At 41.6% G+C, this 19,148-nt stretch overlaps 1 protein-coding gene across 1 annotated transcript in view; it reads left to right on the forward strand.

Annotated features, from left to right (window-relative positions):
- Positions 1 to 19,148, forward strand: part of KIF27 (kinesin family member 27) — a 129,390-nt gene that overhangs the window by 19,800 nt on the left and 90,442 nt on the right. Inside the window, exons 4-5 of the mRNA XM_004600099.2 lie at positions 12,204 to 13,162; positions 17,140 to 17,283. Coding sequence (XP_004600156.2) covers positions 12,204 to 13,162; positions 17,140 to 17,283 — 1,103 coding nt within the window. The remainder of the gene's footprint in view (positions 1 to 12,203; positions 13,163 to 17,139; positions 17,284 to 19,148) is intronic.

Below are 19,148 nucleotides of genomic sequence, written 5' to 3' on the forward strand. Positions count from 1 at the left end.
GGGTTCATTCCCAGGGCCTCCTAACTTGAAAGTACTCGATTGCCAAACTACAGTGCAGGGCCCCATTGAGATTTTTTTAAAAATTTATTTATTGTTATCTTTTTTTTTTTTTTTTTTGCTTTTTGGGTCACATCGGTGATGCACAGGGGTTACTTCCTGGCTCTGCACTCAGGAGTTACCCTTGGCAGTGCTCAGGGAACCATACGTGATGCTGGGTTTCAAACCCGGGTCAGCCGCATGCAAGGCAAACGCCCTACCCCCTGTGCTATCACTCCAGCCCTTATTGTTATCATTAAAAATTTTTTTTTATTAGTAAATCACTGGGGGTACAGTTATAGATTTACAAACTTTTGTGCTTGCGTTTCAGTCATACAGTTATCGAGTAGCCATTCCTCCACCAGTGCCTGTTCTCCATAACCAATGATCGCAGTATCTTTCCAAGCACCCCACCCCCCACCCCACCTCTGTGGCAGGGCATTCCCTTTTGTTCTCTCTTCCCTTTTGGGTGCTGTAGTTTGCACTAGAGGCATTGAGTGGCCATTGTGTTCGATCTATAGTCTTATATTTGGTTCGCATCTCCTAACCCGAGCTGGTCCTCCAAATACTCTTTACTTTATATTCCCTTCTCTATCTGAGCTGCCTTTTCCCCAGCATTTGAGGCCAGCTTCCAAGCCATGGAGTAAACAACAATGAGATATCATCTTACACCACAAAGACTGGCCCACATCCAAAAGAATAAAAGCAAACAGTGTTGGTACGGATGTGGGGAGAAAGGAACTCTCCTTCACTGCTGGTGGGAATGCCAACTGGTTCAGCCCTTTTGGAAAACAGTATGGACTATTCCAAAAAATTAGAAATTGAGCTCCCATTTGACCCAACTATACCACTTTTGGGAATATATCCTAGAGAGGCAAAAGAGTATAGTAGAAATGACATCTGCACCTGTATGTTCATTGCTGCACTGTTTACAATAACCAAAATCTAGAAAAAAACCCCAGTGCCCAAAATCAGATGAGTGGTTAAAGAAACCGTGGTATATCTACACAATGGAATACTATGCAGCTGTTAGAAAAGATGAAGTCATGAAATTTGCATATAAATGGATCAACATGGGAAGTATCATGTTAAGTGAAATGAGTCAGAAAGAGAAGGAGAGACATAGAAAGATTGAACTCATTTGTGGAATATAAAGTAACAGAATGGGAGACTAACACCCAAGAATAGTAGAGATAAGGGCCACTTGAGATTTTTTTGAATTTAGAAAGTTTATGTGTTTTCTTTTCCCATTTTTCTCCCCATTTTTGAGGTATCATAATTTATAATGCTATTAATGATACCTTATTGCATGTAGTGTCTCAACACTACACCCACTACCAGAGTGCCTGTTTTCCTCTGTCCGTGTCCCAGGGACTTCTCCCATCACTCATCCCCCCCACAGGTAAACTCAGTGATAGAGATCAACTCTCTAGTTCTGTTTTCTTCCTGTCCCTGTCCATAGTGGATTGCTTTTGTTGACTCATAAAATCTCTTATTGTTGTTGTTATTATCATTAGCTTGATTTCTAAGTGTTAGGTTTTTTTTACCAGTTTGTGATTAATTTCCATTTTCAAAGCATGGTCAGGGAGGATAGTTGATAGGACTTTTGTTTTCCTTATTTTATGGAGATACATTTTTGTGACCTAGATTGTAGTCAGGGAGGATGTCCTGAGTGTACTGAAGAAGAATGTGTACTTGATTCTGCAGGAATATTCTCCCACAGTCCAGTAAGCTTGCCGTAGTTTCAAACATACATTGTGATGAACACTGCACAGCCCTAATGTTTGGCTCCTCCCCCAGGTTAGATCAGTGGTGGGCGTGGTTTGGGGCATGGTTTTCCAACCTGGAGGCTGCTAACAAGGCTGCCAGGTAATCTTTCCACAGTATTATGAGATCCACAACTTGGTGTCTTATATGGAACTCTCACCAGGGAGGCCTGGCTACTTCCAACTGCATTAGGACAGTAGTCCATTAGTACCTACTCCACTGAACTTCAAAACCTACGAAAGTAATGGTGATTGCAAGAAATATTACATCCTTAATCAAAAAGTAGCAGTAAGTTCTGGCCAAAGAACATGTCTCCTAATCAATGAAAGGGGCTCCACACAAATACACCACATTACATTGGAAGGGAATGGTCCTTTGCTTAAATGTCATCATGATTGTGTCTTAGCTTCCATAAAACAACTAGCTGTAAGAAACTCTTCAACAGACAGCAGTGAAAAGGGGTCCAGAAATGACAAGACAGTGTCATGGCAGACATATTTCCCTTATAATTGATACTTACTAGGAAATGGAATTTGTCATTTGTAGGGTAATATTTATTTGTCCTTTCTCCCTTGCCACAGATAGCTTAGGTTTATTGGGTTACACCTATCACAATGCTCCTGAGGCATTCCCATTTGTCTGTGTTTATCTTTAACTTCTCTGTGCTCTGCTTCCCCTATCTTTAATCACCTATATCCCCAGAGCCTGGCAAGCTCCTCGTGGCTTATTCGATATGCCAAAAACAGTAACAATAACAAATCTCATTCCCCTGACCCTGAAAGACCCTCCAATTGTTAGGAAAGATGAGTAAGGAGAGGCTGCTAAAATCTCAGGCTGGGGCGAATGGAGACATTACTGGTGCCCACTTGAGTAAATCGATGAACAGCAGGATGACAGTGATTCAGTGATCCTTGAGGGGGAAAGAAGAGACCACCACCAACCAAGCTCCCCCAGAGCCCTCCTCAGCAGTGACTGGGGGTAGGGGGCTGGGAGATTGTGCTTCCAGACTTCCCACAGGCACCATGGAGAAATAGTGCAAAACTCCAGCAAAAGAAGTGGATGAAACTAGTAGCCCTGAAGCTTCAACAAAATATAACCACATGCATGGTCTGTCTGATAAAGACGAATTCAGAGATGAGATTGTGAAGATTTTCACTGAGCTCATGAAATACAGGAGAGCAGAAATTAGAAAACTACAAGCTTAAATGTCATCAAAAAAGTCGGTTGATGAAGTGAAAACTCAGGGGATGCCCTCAACAGTAGAGTAGCTGCAGCTGAAGACAGAATCAGTGAGCTTGAAGATGAGATGCAGAAAACCTCCAGGCAATGGCAAAAATATGGGAAAAGACTTCAAAATAACTCAAGGGCAGGAAAGTGAATTATGAGATGAAATCAAGAGAAACAGCATAAGAATCATTGGAGTCCCACAGGAATAGGAAGGCAACACCAGTAAAGGAATAGCGGTCAAAGACATTATTGAAAAGTTTCCAGAACTGGAGAACTCAGGCATCCAGATTCAAGAAGCCCAAAGAGTACCAGCTAAGAGATCTTCCCCCAAAGATTCCAAGGCATATTCCAATCAGAATGACTAATATCATAGATAGGGATATGATATTGAAAGGAGCAATATCAAAGAAGGAAATTGCATACAAAGGAGTGTCTGTTAGATTTACAGCAGACCTATCTGAAGAAATCCCTAGGCCTTAGGCCAATGGTGTAATATAGGAAAAAAACAATGAAATGAAGGCCTCATCAAGAATATTTTACCCATCTAGACTCTCATTCATATTTGACAGAATAATACACAATTTCATGGATAAACAGCAGCTGTGCTCAACCATTTATACTCTCTCTTTCTCTCTTTCTCTCTCTCTCTCTCTCTCTCTCTTTCTTTCTTTGTCTCATCTCTCTGTAAAAAAGAAAGCTGGTCTGGAACTCTAGCAGAAAATCCGTATATCTTTAAAACTTTTTAGATGGCTGACATCTGAGATTAACCCGTTATTAACTTTTTGCTAAGCAGCTCCAGAAATTTACTCAAAGATCTCAGGGATCAAGCAAAACACCGGTGAGGTAAAAATTTTGCAACCAATTTTATAACTCTAAAAACTCACATTTTAAGTTAAACGATTACTATTTGAACCTGTTCTCATATTCCATAATTTTTTTTCAACTCACAAAGTTTTCTAGATCAAGTATTCTAGGAATCCAGTGCAAAACAAAATAAATATGTACTTCGTGGCACACCAGCATAAGAAAGCCTTTGAACCATCAATTTTTCATAAAACGTGAGAAAACCTTCTTTAGCTTAATTTTAGTAGTTCTTATACCTTAGTTATTTCAAATCATGAGCTTTCTACATCAAATACTCTTAACAATTTCACAATCCGAACATGCTTTCAGACACAGAAAAAGGCTATTGATTCTTACTAAACCTTTAAGTAGCAGCATAAGAAAACACTTGAACTGTCAATGTTTATGAAAATGTGAGAAAACTCTGCTTGTGGATTCTGTACCTTTGTTATTAAACTAAAAAGCTTAATTTTACCTCTGCACTATTTCACAAAGTTCTTGCTTGTCTTCTTCTTTGGGCTCTAATGTTCAAGTGTTCCACACAGACAGGCAGAGATGAACTGACTACACACTTCACCTATCTGTGCACACGTATACAGTTGCAAGAATGTCAGAGAAAAAACTGATGGACTGAGAAAGGAAGGGGAGGTCCCCGGGGCAAATTAACTCTGCCAACCTATAGGGATCTTTGTCTGCCACCCCCCCCAACCCCGTTTCAAACAGAGACAGACAAAGGAGACCCCTAGGGAACTGAAAACAAATTCTGCAAAGGGAGGACCACACTCTTATGTTGTGGGAGCGCCCTGCCAGGTCCTTGAGAATTACCAGAGTTTTCAGAGAAGCTGAAACCATAACCAGACAAAGGAATATCCTCCTCTCCAGGAGGGCCAGGGATGTCACTGACGACTCTCAGTTGGCTACCCGTCAGTGCATCCGCTGCAGTGCTCTGCCAGCCTTCATAGCCAGATAACCAGATGCTGGCTTCAGAGAAACAGGTAAGAGATAGTCTCAGGAATGCAAAAGGAAGAATAGAAACGCAGAAGACTCACTGGCCAATGGAAAACAGACTTACCAGTCGGTGATCTGAGGGCCACTGACACCAAAAGTGGACCATTCGGTGCTGCTAAAAATAATGAATCTCCCTTTTCAATATCTACACCGAGATTATTGAGAGCTCTCATCTTAACATCTTAAAATGGTCAGTCAGGATGGAGAGAGGGGTTGTCTGAGACTGTCCCATATTCATCAGGAGAAAACAAAAGCAAGAAAGTGGTAGAGTAACAAGAAAGAAGAGGAAAGCTAAGTAGAGGATTCTTGTTGGTGAGGTTAGAAACGCCACAGGCGAACAGTTACTGAATTCCCTGTCAGTATCAGATCAATCCTAGTTACCAGATTCCCCATCAGTATCAAATTGATCCTGCCTCACAGCCCCCACAGACCCTGCAGAGGGTCGGGAACGTCTTCTGCGACCCCTGGTCGATGGCCCTCCAGCACATTCACTTAGGCCTTCTGCTGACCACCTCTGAAACTTCCTAGGCCTTTGTAGATTACAGACACAGGTATACCTTGGTATGAGACCTTCACTCCCTGTGTTCGAATGACCCCCACTAGTTCGGATCCCAGATGAGCCCCCAGAATGTTAGACTGGGCCAAGATCCCACTGAAGAGTCACACGAAGACAGGTTTCGATGCAGTAAGCAAAAGGTCTTTATTGGCTAGCTCAAGCTAGGGCCCCAGTCTGGCTCACTGACACAGCGGCAGCCTTCTTGGAACCAGCAGCCCCAAGTCTGAAAAGTGAGAGGTTTTTATACCATAGCTTAATATAACAGGGACTTTCTGCAGACCACCCTTTTGGCCACAGTCTGAGGGGCCTTCTACTACTTGTACTTAGCTGATTGGTTATAAGTTGGACTTACATAAGGGTTATAAAAGGGTTCATAAGCGGGGGGCTTTCCTACCTGCACCTGATTGGTAACTCTAGTTGACTTCACTGTAGCTATCTCACCTCAGGGAAATCATGACTCAATTCCAGGAATCTGCACTCAATTGAAGGAATTCTGGAACCGAAACCTAGGCCTAGCTTTTTCTGGCTCCTTTATGAGCCTGTTATGGTGCTACATTTACTTTTCTCTATTTCTCACTACCAGAACTTTTGGGACACAGCAGTGCATTAAGAGGAAAGTTTACAACTCTGCAAGGATTCATCAGGAAAGAAGAATGGGCCCTCATAAATATTTTGACTTCACAGCTAAAGATCTTGAAAAATGACCATGGAAAGGAGTTCAAATGAGGCAGGAGAAGGAAATAAAAAAAACTTCAGAAATTAATGAGCTGGAATTTCTCCCCCCAAACAATTTAAATATCAAGGAAATCAAGAGCCTTGAGAAAATAAACAAGATCAATAAAGCACTAGCAGGACAGAGAGAGTGAAGAGGAGAAAGAGAGAGGAGAGGAGGAGAAAGGAGAGAGGCGACAGTGAAGAGAAGAGTAAAGAGAGCACCCCTTAATAAAAAGAATCAGAAACGAAAGGGGAGACATCACAACAGAAATTTGAAGGATCACCAGAGATTGCTTTGAGAATACTTATGCCACAAAACAGGAAAACTTAGAAGAAATAAATAATTCACCCAAGGCTGAAGAAGATTTGGAATACCTTAATAGACATATCACTATTGAGGAAATTGAGATGGTTTAATTAAAAATTTCACCAAAACAGACCAGATGGATTCACTAGTAAATTCTTAAAAATTTTTTTTTTCTTTTTGGGTCACACCTGGTGATGCACAGGGGTTACTTCTTGCTCTGCACTCAGGAATTACTCCTGGTGGTGCACAGGGGACCATATGGGATGCTGGGAATCGAACCTGGGTCAGCCACGTGCAAGGCAAACTCCCTACCTGTGGTGTTATAGCTCCAGCCCCGAATTCTTTAAAACCTTTAAAGAAGACCTATTGCCAATTCTTTTCAAGCTTTTCCAGGAAATTGAAGAAACAGTTTCTCCCAAACTCCCAAACAGTTTCTGTGAACAGATAGACACCACACAAAAAGAATTACAGGCCTGTTATCCGTGATGAACAGATGCAAAGATCCTCAACAAAATTCTAGCAAATAGAATACAACAACTCATTAAAAAAGGTGATTGCGGGGCTGGAGCAATAGCACAGCGAGTCAGGCGTTTGCCTTGCACGTGGCCGACCTGGGTTCGATTCCCAGCATCCCATATGGTCCCCCGAGCATCGCCAGGGTGATTCCTGAGTGCAGAGTCAGGAGTAACCCCTGTGCATTGCTGGGTGTGACCCAAAAAGCAAAAAAAAAAAAAGGTGATTGGGCCTGTTGATAGCAAGGGTATATAAGGCACTGGTTGAACTCAACAAGAAGAAAACATCCAACCCCATCAAAAAATGGGGCGAAGAAATGAACAAAAACTTTCTCAAGGAAGAAATGCGAATGGCTAAAAGGCATATGAAAAAATGCTCTTCATCACTAATCAGGGAGATGCAGATCAAAACAACTATGAGATACCACCTCACACCACAGAGACTGACTCACATCCAAAAGAACAAAAACAACCGCTATTGGCGTGGATGTGGGGAGAAAGAGACCTCCTACACTGCTGGTGGGAATACCGACTGGTTCAGCACTTTTGGAAAGCAATATGGTCGCTTCTCAAAAAATTAGAAATTGAGCTTCCATTTGACCCAGCAATACTGCTTCTGGGAATATATCCCGGAGAGGTAAAAAAGTACAGACAAAATGACATCTGCACCTGTATGTTCATTGCAGCACTGTTTATAATAGCCAGAGTCTGGAAAAAACCTGAATGCCTGAGAACAGATGACTGGTTAAAAAAACTTTGGTACATGTACACAATGGAATGCTATGCAGCTGTCAGAAAGGATGAAGTCATGAACTTTGCATATAAGTGGATCAACATGGAAAGTATCATGCTAAGTGAAATGAGTCATTAAGAGAGACAGAAAAATTGCACTCATATTCGGAATATAAAACCATGGAATGGGAGACTAACACCCAAGAATAGTAGCAATAAATACCTGGAGATTTGCCCCATGACTTGGAACCCGGCCTCACATGCTGGGGGAAAAGGCAGTGCAAGTAGAGAAGGGAACACCAACTAAAGTGTGGTGGAGGACCCACTCAGGATGGGAGAGGCGGGTTGAAAGCAGACTATAGATTGAACACGATAGCCACGCAGTACCTCCATTGCAAATCACAACACCCAAAAGAAGAGAGAGAACAAAAAGAAATTCCCTGTCACAGGGGCGGGATGGAGTAGGGAGGACAAGATGAGGGGATGGGAGGGACCCTGGGGTCATTGGTGGAGGAGAATGGGCACTGGTGGAGGGATGAGTACTCGAGTAATGTATGACTGTAACACAAGCATGAAACTCTAACTGTACCCTCACGGTGACTCATTAATAATAATATAAAAAGATTATTGGGCCTGAAAGATAGCACAGCAGGTAGGGCCTTTTCCTTGCATGTGGCCGACCAGGTTCGATCCCCGGCATCCCATATGGTCCCCTGAGCAGTACCAGAAGTAATTCCTGAGTGCAGAGCCAGGAGTAATAGCTGAGCATTGCCAGGTGTGACCCAAAAAAGCCAAAACAAACAAACAAAACAATCGTGTGCAAGAATTGATTAACATTTGCAAGTAAACAACCTTATCTATAAAAGAAAACATAAAAGCATATCATATAAGTAGATGGCAGAGAAAACATTTTACAAGATCCAGCACCCATTCATGATAAAAAAAACTCAACACACTGGGAGTTGAAGGAACTTTCCTCAGTATTGTCAAAGGTTTGTACCATAAGCCCATAGCAAGCATTATACTTAATGGGAAAAAACAAAAAGCCTTCCCTCTGAGATCAAGCACAAGACAAGGTTGCCCACTTTTGCCGCTCCTATTCAGTATAATACTGGACGTACTTGCCAGAGCAGTTAGGCAAGATAAAGATATCAAGGACATCCAAATAGGAAAGGAAGAAATGAAACTTTTACTACTTGCAAGTGATATGATACTATACTTTAAAAATTCTAAAAACTCCGCAAATAAGCTCCTAGAAACAAAAGATTTGTACAGTAAAGAATCAGGTTACAAAATCAAAACCCAAAAGTTCATGGCTTTTCTGTATACAAATAATGAAATTGAAGTAAGATATTTAAAAAATATTCTGTTCAGAATTGTGCCTCAGATAATCAAAAACCTTGGAACCAGCTTATCTAAAAAAGGCTAAGGACCTGTACAAAGAAAACTAGGAAAGCAACTTCAAGAAATGAAAGAAGACACATCCCCTGCTCATGGATTGGGAAGATTAACATAATAAAAATGACAATATTCCCCAAAGCATTATACAGATTCAGTGCAGTCCCTATTAGGTTATTCATGACATTTTTCAAAGAAATAGATCAAAAACTCCTGAAATTCATATGGAATAATAATCTTTCATGAAAAGCTAAAGCAATCCTTTAGAAAAAGAAGATTGGAGACATCACCTTTCCCAACTTCACTCTGGACAAGAACTGAGTGCTGAAAGTAAGTAAAGGAATATACATGATAACCTTTCAGTACCTGAATTGCAAACCATAATGACAAAATGGGATTATGAGGGAGAGGGAGGTGGGAGGAAGTGAGCAAGGGAAGGAGGGAGGGAGAGGAAGAGAGAGAGAGGGGGGGGAAAGGGCGTGGGGGAGGGGGAGGGAGAGGGAGTGGGAGGAGCACCTGCCATGGAGGCAGGCTGGGGAGGGGGTGGTGGGAGGGAAACTGGGGACATTGGTGGTGGGAAATGTACAGTGGTGAAGGGATGGTTGTTAGAAACTTAGTATGAATGAAATTCAACCATGAACAACTTTGTGACTATCTCAGTGTGACTCAAAAAAAAAATGTGTACCCAGTATTTTGAGGATAGAGGGTCTATATATATATATATATATATATATATATATATATATATATATCTGTTTGTCTAATCTCTTTCATTTCTTCCCTGAAGGCCAGTGTTTCTGTGCTTAGTATTTGCCTAGTTTATCCAGCAGTTATAGTGGAGTGTTAAGGTCTCCTCTTATTATTGTGTTGCTGTCAATATCTTCATTCATGTCTTATTAGCAGTTGTTTTAAATTATTTTGATGGCTGATGCATATATATTTAGTGATATGAGTTATTGGTATGTTGATCCTTTGCACATTAAGAAATGTTTAAAGCTTGCAGTGATGCAATTTCTGGCAGATATTTCTCTGGACTTAGTTACTAAAATACAGAAATCCAAAACTGTGCGGCTGCTAGTGCGGCTGTTCGACCTCATATCTCTTCATTCTCAGCAATGGAAAACAAATTATCAATGCTTTTCAGCAGGTCCGACTTTAGGGGGGAGAAACTCCAAACAATAATAGGTTTTTTGTTGAAATATGGAATGTAATCAAAGTAAAGTGAAAGTAAAGTGAAATTTATCAGTTACACAGGTGGGGTGGGGGGCTGGGGAGGTGGGGGGGAGGGGAAGTATACTTTGATTCTTGGTGGTGGAATAAGTTTACTGGTGAAGGGATGGGTGTCCGAGCATTGTATAACTGAGACAAACCTGAAAGCTTTGTAACTTTCCACATGGTGATTCAATAAAAGAATAAATTTAAAACAAAAGAAATGTTTATCCCTGTCATTTATAGCCTTTTTAAAATTTAAAGTTTGATAACTAATAGAGGTATGACAATTCTAGCCATTTATTCAGAATTGTTTGTTGGCAAGGTTGTTTTCCAGCCTTTAACTTTGAGCATGTGTTACTCTGACTGTACAGAGGAAGGTAGCAGAAAGTATGATAGTATACTGGAATTAATGGGTAAGAAAACTTGTAATCTAACTCTTGTATATTTTTTGTTTGCCCTGACTCATTTTTTTATGTGTAGGCGGAATATTTTCAGTATTTGGTTTCATGGTTCAGGAAAGCCAAGAGAAAGAATAACTATCAAATGTCACCCAACAGTTTATTGTTTTTAATAAATACTGCTGAACATTGGTCAATAAATAGTCTCAGAGACTAGAATGATAGTACAGAGGGTAGGGTGCTTGCCTTCCATGCAGCTGAGGCGGGTTTGATTCGATTCCTGGCATCCCATATGGTCCCCTGAGCACTCCCAGGATGCTCAGATTCACCTGTTCTTTTCTTGTTTTTTTTTTTTTTTTTGCTTTTTGGGTCACACCTGGCGATGCACAGGGGTTACTCCTGGCTCTGCACTCAGGAATTACCCCTGGCCGTGCTCAGGGGACCATATGGGATGCTGGGGTTTGAACCCGGGTCGGCTGCATGCAAGGCAAACGCCCTACCCGCTGTGCTATCTCTCCAGCCCCTTGTTTTTTGTTTTGTTTTGTTTTTGAATACACCCAGTGGGACTCAGGCTGTACTTATTTGTACTTATTCCGTGCTTGTTGGTCATTCCATCTGGTGCTCAGGGGCCATGCAATGTTGGGATAGAACCTGGGCCTTCTGCATGCAAAGCATGTGTACTAGCTCTTTTTTTTTTTTGCTTTTTGGGTCACACCCAGCGATGCTCAGGGGTTACTCCTGGCTTTGCACCCAGGAATTACACCTGGCGGTGCTTGGGGGACCATATGGGATGCTGGGGATCGAACCTGGGTCAGCCGCTTGCAAGGTGAACACCCTACCCGCTGTGCTATCGCTCCAGCCCGTGTACTAGCTCTTTGAGGTATCTTAAAAGTAGAAAGTGTTATTGGATATTAGCATCAAGTGTGGATTAATTTTGGTTCTTGTTTATGCCACTAAATTCTTTCAAGCTTATCTACTAAACTGTAAAATCAAAATATTTAAATAGTTCATCTTTGATCAACCATTTTAAGGAACTGATATTTGATTCAAATAAATTTTGAATTTTGAGCAAATTATAAAAAATACACTCACACAGACACACATATACACATCTTTCAGAATGAGGGATGGTAATTTCTTTGGGTGATCTAAAAATGTTTAATGAGGGGTCAGAACAGTAGTACAGTGGGTATAGTGCCTTGCACACAGATGACGCAGATTTGATTGCTGGCACCCCATATGGTCCTCTGAGCACTGCCAGGAGTGATCCCTGAGTGTAGAGCCAGGAGTAAGTTCTGACCACCCTCAGGTATGGTGCAAAGTAAAAAAAAAAAAAGTTTAATGACGTTACTGATTTTTTAATTGCAATTCTTTGATTTCTTTTTAAGGAGACTATTAGTCTGGGCTGTGTAGTAAATAATAACTTGTGTAGTTAATTATATTGGATTGTTTTGATTAACATTTGGTTTAAAACTTTTTATTGCTATTTTAAGTGATTGTTGGGGCCAAGGAATGCCAGGTGGAAAGTGCAGATGAAGTGATGAGTCTCCTGGAAATGGGCAATGCAGCCAGACACACAGGTACCACCCAGATGAATGAGCATTCCAGTAGATCACATGCAATTTTCACCATCAGCATCTGCCAAGTCGTGAAAAATATAGAGGAAGTTGAAAATGGACCCTGGTATTCCCCTCGGCATATTGTCTCAAAATTTCACTTTGTGGATTTGGCTGGATCAGAAAGAGTGACCAAAACAGGGAATACTGGTGAGCGGTTCAAAGAATCCATTCAAATCAACAGTGGGTTGTTGGCTTTGGGAAACGTAATAAGTGCTCTTGGGGATCCACGTAGAAAGAATTCACATATTCCATACAGGGATGCTAAAATTACCCGGCTCCTGAAAGATTCCCTGGGAGGCAGTGCCAAGACTGTCATGATCACCTGTGTCAGCCCCTCCTCCTCAGATTTTGATGAATCCTTGAATTCTCTCAAATATGCCAACAGAGCACGCAACATTAGGAACAAACCGACCTTAAACTTTAGCCCGGAGACAGATCGCATAGATGAAATGGAATTCGAGATTAAGTTGCTCCGAGAAGCTTTGCAAAGCCAGCAAGCTAGCAGTGTCACCCAGACCAGCCAGACCCGAGAGGGAACTCCCGAGAGAAGCAGGATCCATTCTCTGGAGGAGCAAGTCGCTCACCTGCAAGGAGAGTGCTTGGGTTACCAGACTTGTATAGAAGAAGCCTTCACTTTCCTGGTGGACTTAAAAGATGCTGTCAGACTAAACCAGAGACAGCAGCACAAACTACAGGAGTGGTTTAACATGACGCAGAAGGTCAGGAAGGTGGTGCTCACCTCACTCAGAGAAAAAAGAGGCCCCGGTCACCCGGAAGAAGGGCCACAGCATGATACAGTTCTTCAGCTGAAGAGAGAACTGAAGAAATGTCAGGTACTTAGACACCACATCTGTAGTAACTATTTAAGGCTTAAATTTATTTGAGTAAGAGCCTTTTTAGAATTCTACAAGTTTTTGAAAAGAACTCTCTGTAAAATTTCATCTTCCCCTAAGGTTTCTTTCTTCCTTTTCTTTTCCAATTGCTTTTTCCCAGTTCATACTTTTTCTTTGGTGGGGTGTGAGAACTGCTCAGGAAGTACTTGGGGTACCCTTGGGCTCACTCCCTACAGTAGTGAGCCTGGGAGCATAGGCCTGATGGGTCAGCACTGGCGTTGATGTGGTACTGCAGGCCACAGGGGCCACGCCTGGCACAGCTGGGTTTGGGGGTGTGGAGATGTAGTGCCACTGAGTTTCAAAAAAAGTTCAGGGGTGCACGGGATTTGAGCATTCAGTGGCTGAGAACCATTCCCTGACTGGCTCACAGCGACGGACGGACAGACGAAGGACTGGGGGAACAGAGAAACAGGGCCCTAGGCTGGTTGGTAGTCAGTTTATTTCTCTCTCTTACCCAGCTGAGTTTGATCTCTTCCCTTAGAGCACAATTGTAGTTATAGTCTGGTCATAGTCCCAGTCATCATTGTTCCATCATCCTAGTCTCTTCCTAGACCTCAAGGTCCTCTACTTTCTAGTCATCATAGTGTTCCTTATCTTCCTCATAGTCCCCACTTACCCCTTACAGCATAGTTATATAGAAACCATGAAGGGTGGGGTACACATAGGTGCGGTTGAACATTGTCATAACAACAAACAGAGGTAAAACAACTCCTTCAGGGGGAGTTCTAGGGGATTAACTCAAGGCCAAAATCTCATCTGAGGGTTCAGCACTCCAGATTACTAGGAGATCCGCTCAAGGGTGGGATTCCATCTAGAGTGTATTGCTTTCTCCTTTCCTCAGCTAGCGATCCATTTAAACAATCAGTAAATTTACTTCTTATAATATTTTTAGTCATTTTGCATGAACATAGTAAGAGACATATGAAGGTCGGTTAAAGGTTGGTTCTTCCTGGGTACATCTCACCGTATATCCCAAGACTACAGTCCTCAGGCCAGGTTACTTTCCTAACCCCAGCAGGGTCCTTATTCAGTTACTTCTTTTTGGGTCCTGACAGAGTCTGTTCCATGAACTTGTTCTTAACTTATTATACTTGTGGTGCTTAGCTTGTTCTTTTTCGTTGCCAGGGTAGCTTACACCTTGCCCTGAATCCAACCAGTCCCTTCCTCGGGACCTCCTTTTGGGGGTGTTAGAAAGTAAAGGCAACTGAGGTTTAAGTCAGGTAATTATGATGGATGTCCAGGAGTAAATATTATTTGGAGTCAATTAACTCCCATGTTACAAAGCATAGCATCAACTGTCTTCCTGTGTCTGTACACAACAGATCTTGCTAAACAAACCATGCAAATGACATAAAGGAAAGAGAAAGGCAATATAATATTATCAGTGCTTGATGAAGTTGGGTGTACCTTAGGCACATTGTTGTGGGAGTAGCTCAATAAACCTAAGCTCCCTGCAGGAGGAGCAAGGACAACCCTATGTTATCCAACAGTGCCAGGTATCAACTTGGCAACTAACTAATACATGAAAACCATGAGCTCCTACCCTTTGAACTGTTGCCCTGGGTCATTTCTTTCTCTTTGTTTTTATGCAGGGATTTTCATTCTTTTTAGTTTCAATGTATTTTAATTTGTATATTTATTGAATAGAATCAGTGGACCTAGTCATTAATTTTAAGAATGAAAAGGGGCACACTTTCAGCTGTTATTACGAGATCTTTCCTTTATGGGGGTGGTGGGACTCTTATATAGTGCTCAGGAAACCTGGGAGTGACTCCCAACAATACTCCAGTCACCTGGAGTTGCTGGAGGGCCTCCTGGGCTCCACCCAGGTGCTGGGTGAGAAGCTTGTATGGTCAAACACTAAACTCGGGTTCCTGCCAGGTAAGGCTGTAAGTAAGTAAAAAAGCAAGCAAGTAAGTAAGTAAGTAAGTAAGTAAGTAAGTAAGTGCTGGCCATTGAGCTATTACCCCAGCCCCACTCTGTGAGGTTTTTTGGTTGTTGATTTGTTTTTTGCCACACCTGGCAGTTCTCAGGGATTACTCCTGGTTCTGCTTAGGGATCACTCATGGCAGGGTTTGAGGGACCATCTATGGTACCATGGATCATGGATCAAATCTGATTGGCTTTGGGCAAGGCAGATGCCCTACCTGCAGAACTATCTCTCTGGCCCCTGGAACATTTTTTTTGGGGGGGTCACACCTGGCGATGCACAGGGGTCACTCCTGGCTCTGCACTCAGGAATTACCCCTGGCGGTGCTCAGGGGACCATATGGGATCCTGGGATCTGAACCCAGGTCGGCCGTGTGCAAGGCAAATGCACTACCCACTGTGCTATCGCTCCAGCCCCTGGCCCCTGGAACTTTTATTTGAACAAATCATCATTATCACTGATAATAATTAAGGAATATGGGTATGTACATATATGCTTATGGTATGTATATTTGTTGACTTCAGAATTACATTTCTCCATTTTCATTAAAAATATCAACTACCAAGTAAATAATATGATGAAAATTGTAGAGGACAATATATACCACAATTTGCTTATATGAGATTTGAAAATATTTTGTTTGAATAAGAGCTGTGCATTAAAATTCACTCCTGTGTCTTGTACTTGTCCATAGGTAACTTGAAGTCAATAGTTATTTGGAAAATTGCTTGTTTACTAAGTTATACACATATTCCAAACATTGATCCATACTATAAAAAAATCACAGATGTTAATAACATTGATATCACCACTAATCACACCAGCAGTCTTTAATTCTTGAAATCCATCTAAATTGCAGTTGTAAAAATGCTTTCCAAAAATCTAAATTTTGTGTGAAAGTTGAATTTTGTATTCTTTTTGTTGGGGGCCCACACCCAGCAGTACTCAGGTGTTAGACCAGACTCTGGGCTTAGGGATCAGTTCTGTAGCTCAGGGGACCATATAGGGTGCTGGGGATCGAATTGTGATTGGCTGCATGTAAGAAAAGCATCCTATTCACTGTACCATTCTTTGGCCCTGATTAAAGTTTTTTCTTAAAAAATTTTTTAGAAGAATTTTGTTTGTTTGTTTTATGGGGGGTGGTTTGGGCCATATTTGGCAGGTCTCAGGACTGCTTCCTGGGTTTCACTCCAGGTGGTTCACGCTTGGGATTGATCCAGGTCAGTGTCCTACAAATTAAGTGCCTTAATCCCTGTACTTTCATTGTGGCCAATTTTCTAAAGTGCAGGAATTAAAATCAGGAAAGTCTTGCTGTTTTTAATGTTCTTTTGTTTCTGTTTTTGCTTTGCAGTATAGGTTTTATACATGTGAGGCATGAACTTTACCATTAGCCATATGATTCGTCACCACACTGCTTAGTTTAGGGTATAGCTATGACAGGTTCTCTCAGCTGCTTTTTTTTTTTTTTTTTTTGTGGTGGAGGTGGGCACACCTGGTGGTGTTCAGAGCCATTCCCAGCTAACCACTAAGTGGACCACAAAGTGGTTGAGGATGGAATCTTGTCTTTCATGTAAAGCATGTTTTCCAGTGGGCCTGTTGAGTTATCTCTCCAGCCCAGTTTTCCAGCATTCTTGTGTGTGGTGGGGGATGGGGGGAGTTCTTCATGATAAATAGTTGTAGGCTCCACACCAAATAATGTTGGACTGAAGAGAAAACTCAGTGGACTGGAGTGTTTGGATTCCATCCTAGGTACAACATGGTCCCTCAAACACACCTGGAGAGATTCCCACCAGAACTGTGCAGATAGGAACCCCTGAGCACCACCAGCTATGTCCCCAAACAAACAAACAAACAGAAATAAATAAACAGGCTAAGAAAAGAATTGAAGTAACATAAGGAAGCCTTCATTAAAATACTGGCTTTCTGGTCTTAGAGGACTCTCAGGTATTTCCGTGGTGACTCTCCCGATGTCGTCCCTCCCTTTTAGTGTGCTCTTGATGCCGATGAAGTACTGTTTACTCAGAAGGAACAAGAGGTGAAGGAGCTCAAGGATCAGATGCAAGTAATGACACAGGAAAACAAAGGACACATTCTGTCTTTGAAAGAAGCACAAAATGTGAATAGATTGCAGGTAGTGTTTCTGTATTTCTAGTCCTGTAGATTTTTTAAAGACATTTTTTAGAATAACTTATGCTTTTATCTTTGGGGGAGGGGGCATACCCACTGATGCTCAGTGAAAGAGTTCTGAATCACTAGCACAAAAAAAGTGATTAGTTTTCCTCACTAAGATGAGGTAAAGGGGATACCTTTTCAGTGAGGTTGGACATAGCACATCCAATGATGCTCTGGTGCTATTCCTGGTAAGGAGCTCAGGGGTTGCAATTCCTGGTTGCTGAGGGGCCCTGCAGGAATTGAACCCAGGCCTTTCGCATGCAGAGCATGTGCTGTATCTTTGAGCTATCTTCCTGGCCCATTTTTGTTACTAGCTCAACTTTCTGTTTCACAAACACAAAGAATTTGTAAATCATGTTACAGTTATCTTTCTGCCATATTTTCTCTTCAGTTGTTTCTCAAGGAAATGTTAAGATTTATTTTATTATTTTTTAAATTTTTTTAAATTTTTTGCTTTTTGGGTCACACCCAGCGATGCTCAGGGGTTACTCCTGGCTTTGCACTCAGGAATTACTCCTGGCAGTGCTTGGGGGACCATATGGGATGCCGGGGATCGAACCCGGGTCGGCTGCATACAAGGCAAACGCCCTACCCGCTGTGCTATCACTCCAGCCCCAGGAAATGTTAAGATTTAGAATATAATTATATGATTTAAACTTTTGAGGTTATTAATCTTGCTTTGCTTTTTTCTTTGGGGGGGTGGGCCACTCCCAGTTCTGCTCAGGGCTTACTCCTGATTCTGTGCTTAAGGATCATTCCTGGTGGTGCTTGGAAACCATATGCAGTGCCAGCGATTGAACCCAAGTTGGCTATGTGCAAGACCAGGCACCTTACCTGTTGCATGGGTTGCTTGCCAGACTCTGCTGTGTGGGCGAGATACTCTCAGTAGCTTGCCAAGCTCTCCAAGAGGGGTGGAGGAATCAAACCCAGGTTGGCCGCATGCAAGGTGAATGTCCTACCTGCTGCACTATTGCTCCAGCCCCAGTGGTACATTAAAAGCACAAAAAAATCTAGTAAAATCCAATCACTTTTATTCCATCTTAAAGAATCCTTCGATACCAACAATACAAGGAGAAACCTTAGCTTTTTTTTTTTTCTTGTGGACACGTTCTTTATTAGCATAGACTCTCAGCATTACACATTCATGTCAGAGGGAATTAAAAGGAGACACTTAAAAATAAAAAGACATACAGATAATCAGACACTTTGGCTTTCCTATGACTTGCTGAGTAAACGCCCTTCTGGGTTCCAAAGTCTTTTAAATTTGGCATACAATTTAAAAGAAAAGGCAGACAGAAGGAAAATACTATATCTTATTTTTATACATCAAAAATTTCCAATAATTCTGAAGGTGACAAAACCCCTTCTAGTGATTTTACTTCTCCCTTAGGAGGTTATATTGACTTAGGTAGGCATTGTGTGACTTTTTGTATGCGACAATACAGACCGTATAACAACATAGACATTATCTGTGTTGACAGTTTTCTGGGTTATAGTATTTCTAATAATTTTAACATGGAAATCAATCTGAATGACAGTACAAGTGATGACACAGATGAATAGGCATCCAATCATTGAGTCAAAATAACAATTGGATTCTGATCGTAATTATGAGTATCACTTTAAAAATTCTTTCCTTCTTTCAAAATAGGATCCAAGAGCTTGAAATACCTGGTTGTCTACCCCATTATAAAAGCTTTTTAGTATGCCTTCTTACATTGAGAAACCTTAGCTTTAAGGAATCAGCAGAGTCCATCTCAATCCAACTCTCTTCACAATGCCAACTGAGCCCTTGTGACTTGCACTTATTCTTTTTTTTTTTTT

The sequence above is a fragment of the Sorex araneus genome, chromosome 1 (genome assembly GCF_027595985.1).
Source record: "Sorex araneus isolate mSorAra2 chromosome 1, mSorAra2.pri, whole genome shotgun sequence".
NCBI classification, from domain to species: domain Eukaryota; kingdom Metazoa; phylum Chordata; class Mammalia; order Eulipotyphla; family Soricidae; genus Sorex; species Sorex araneus.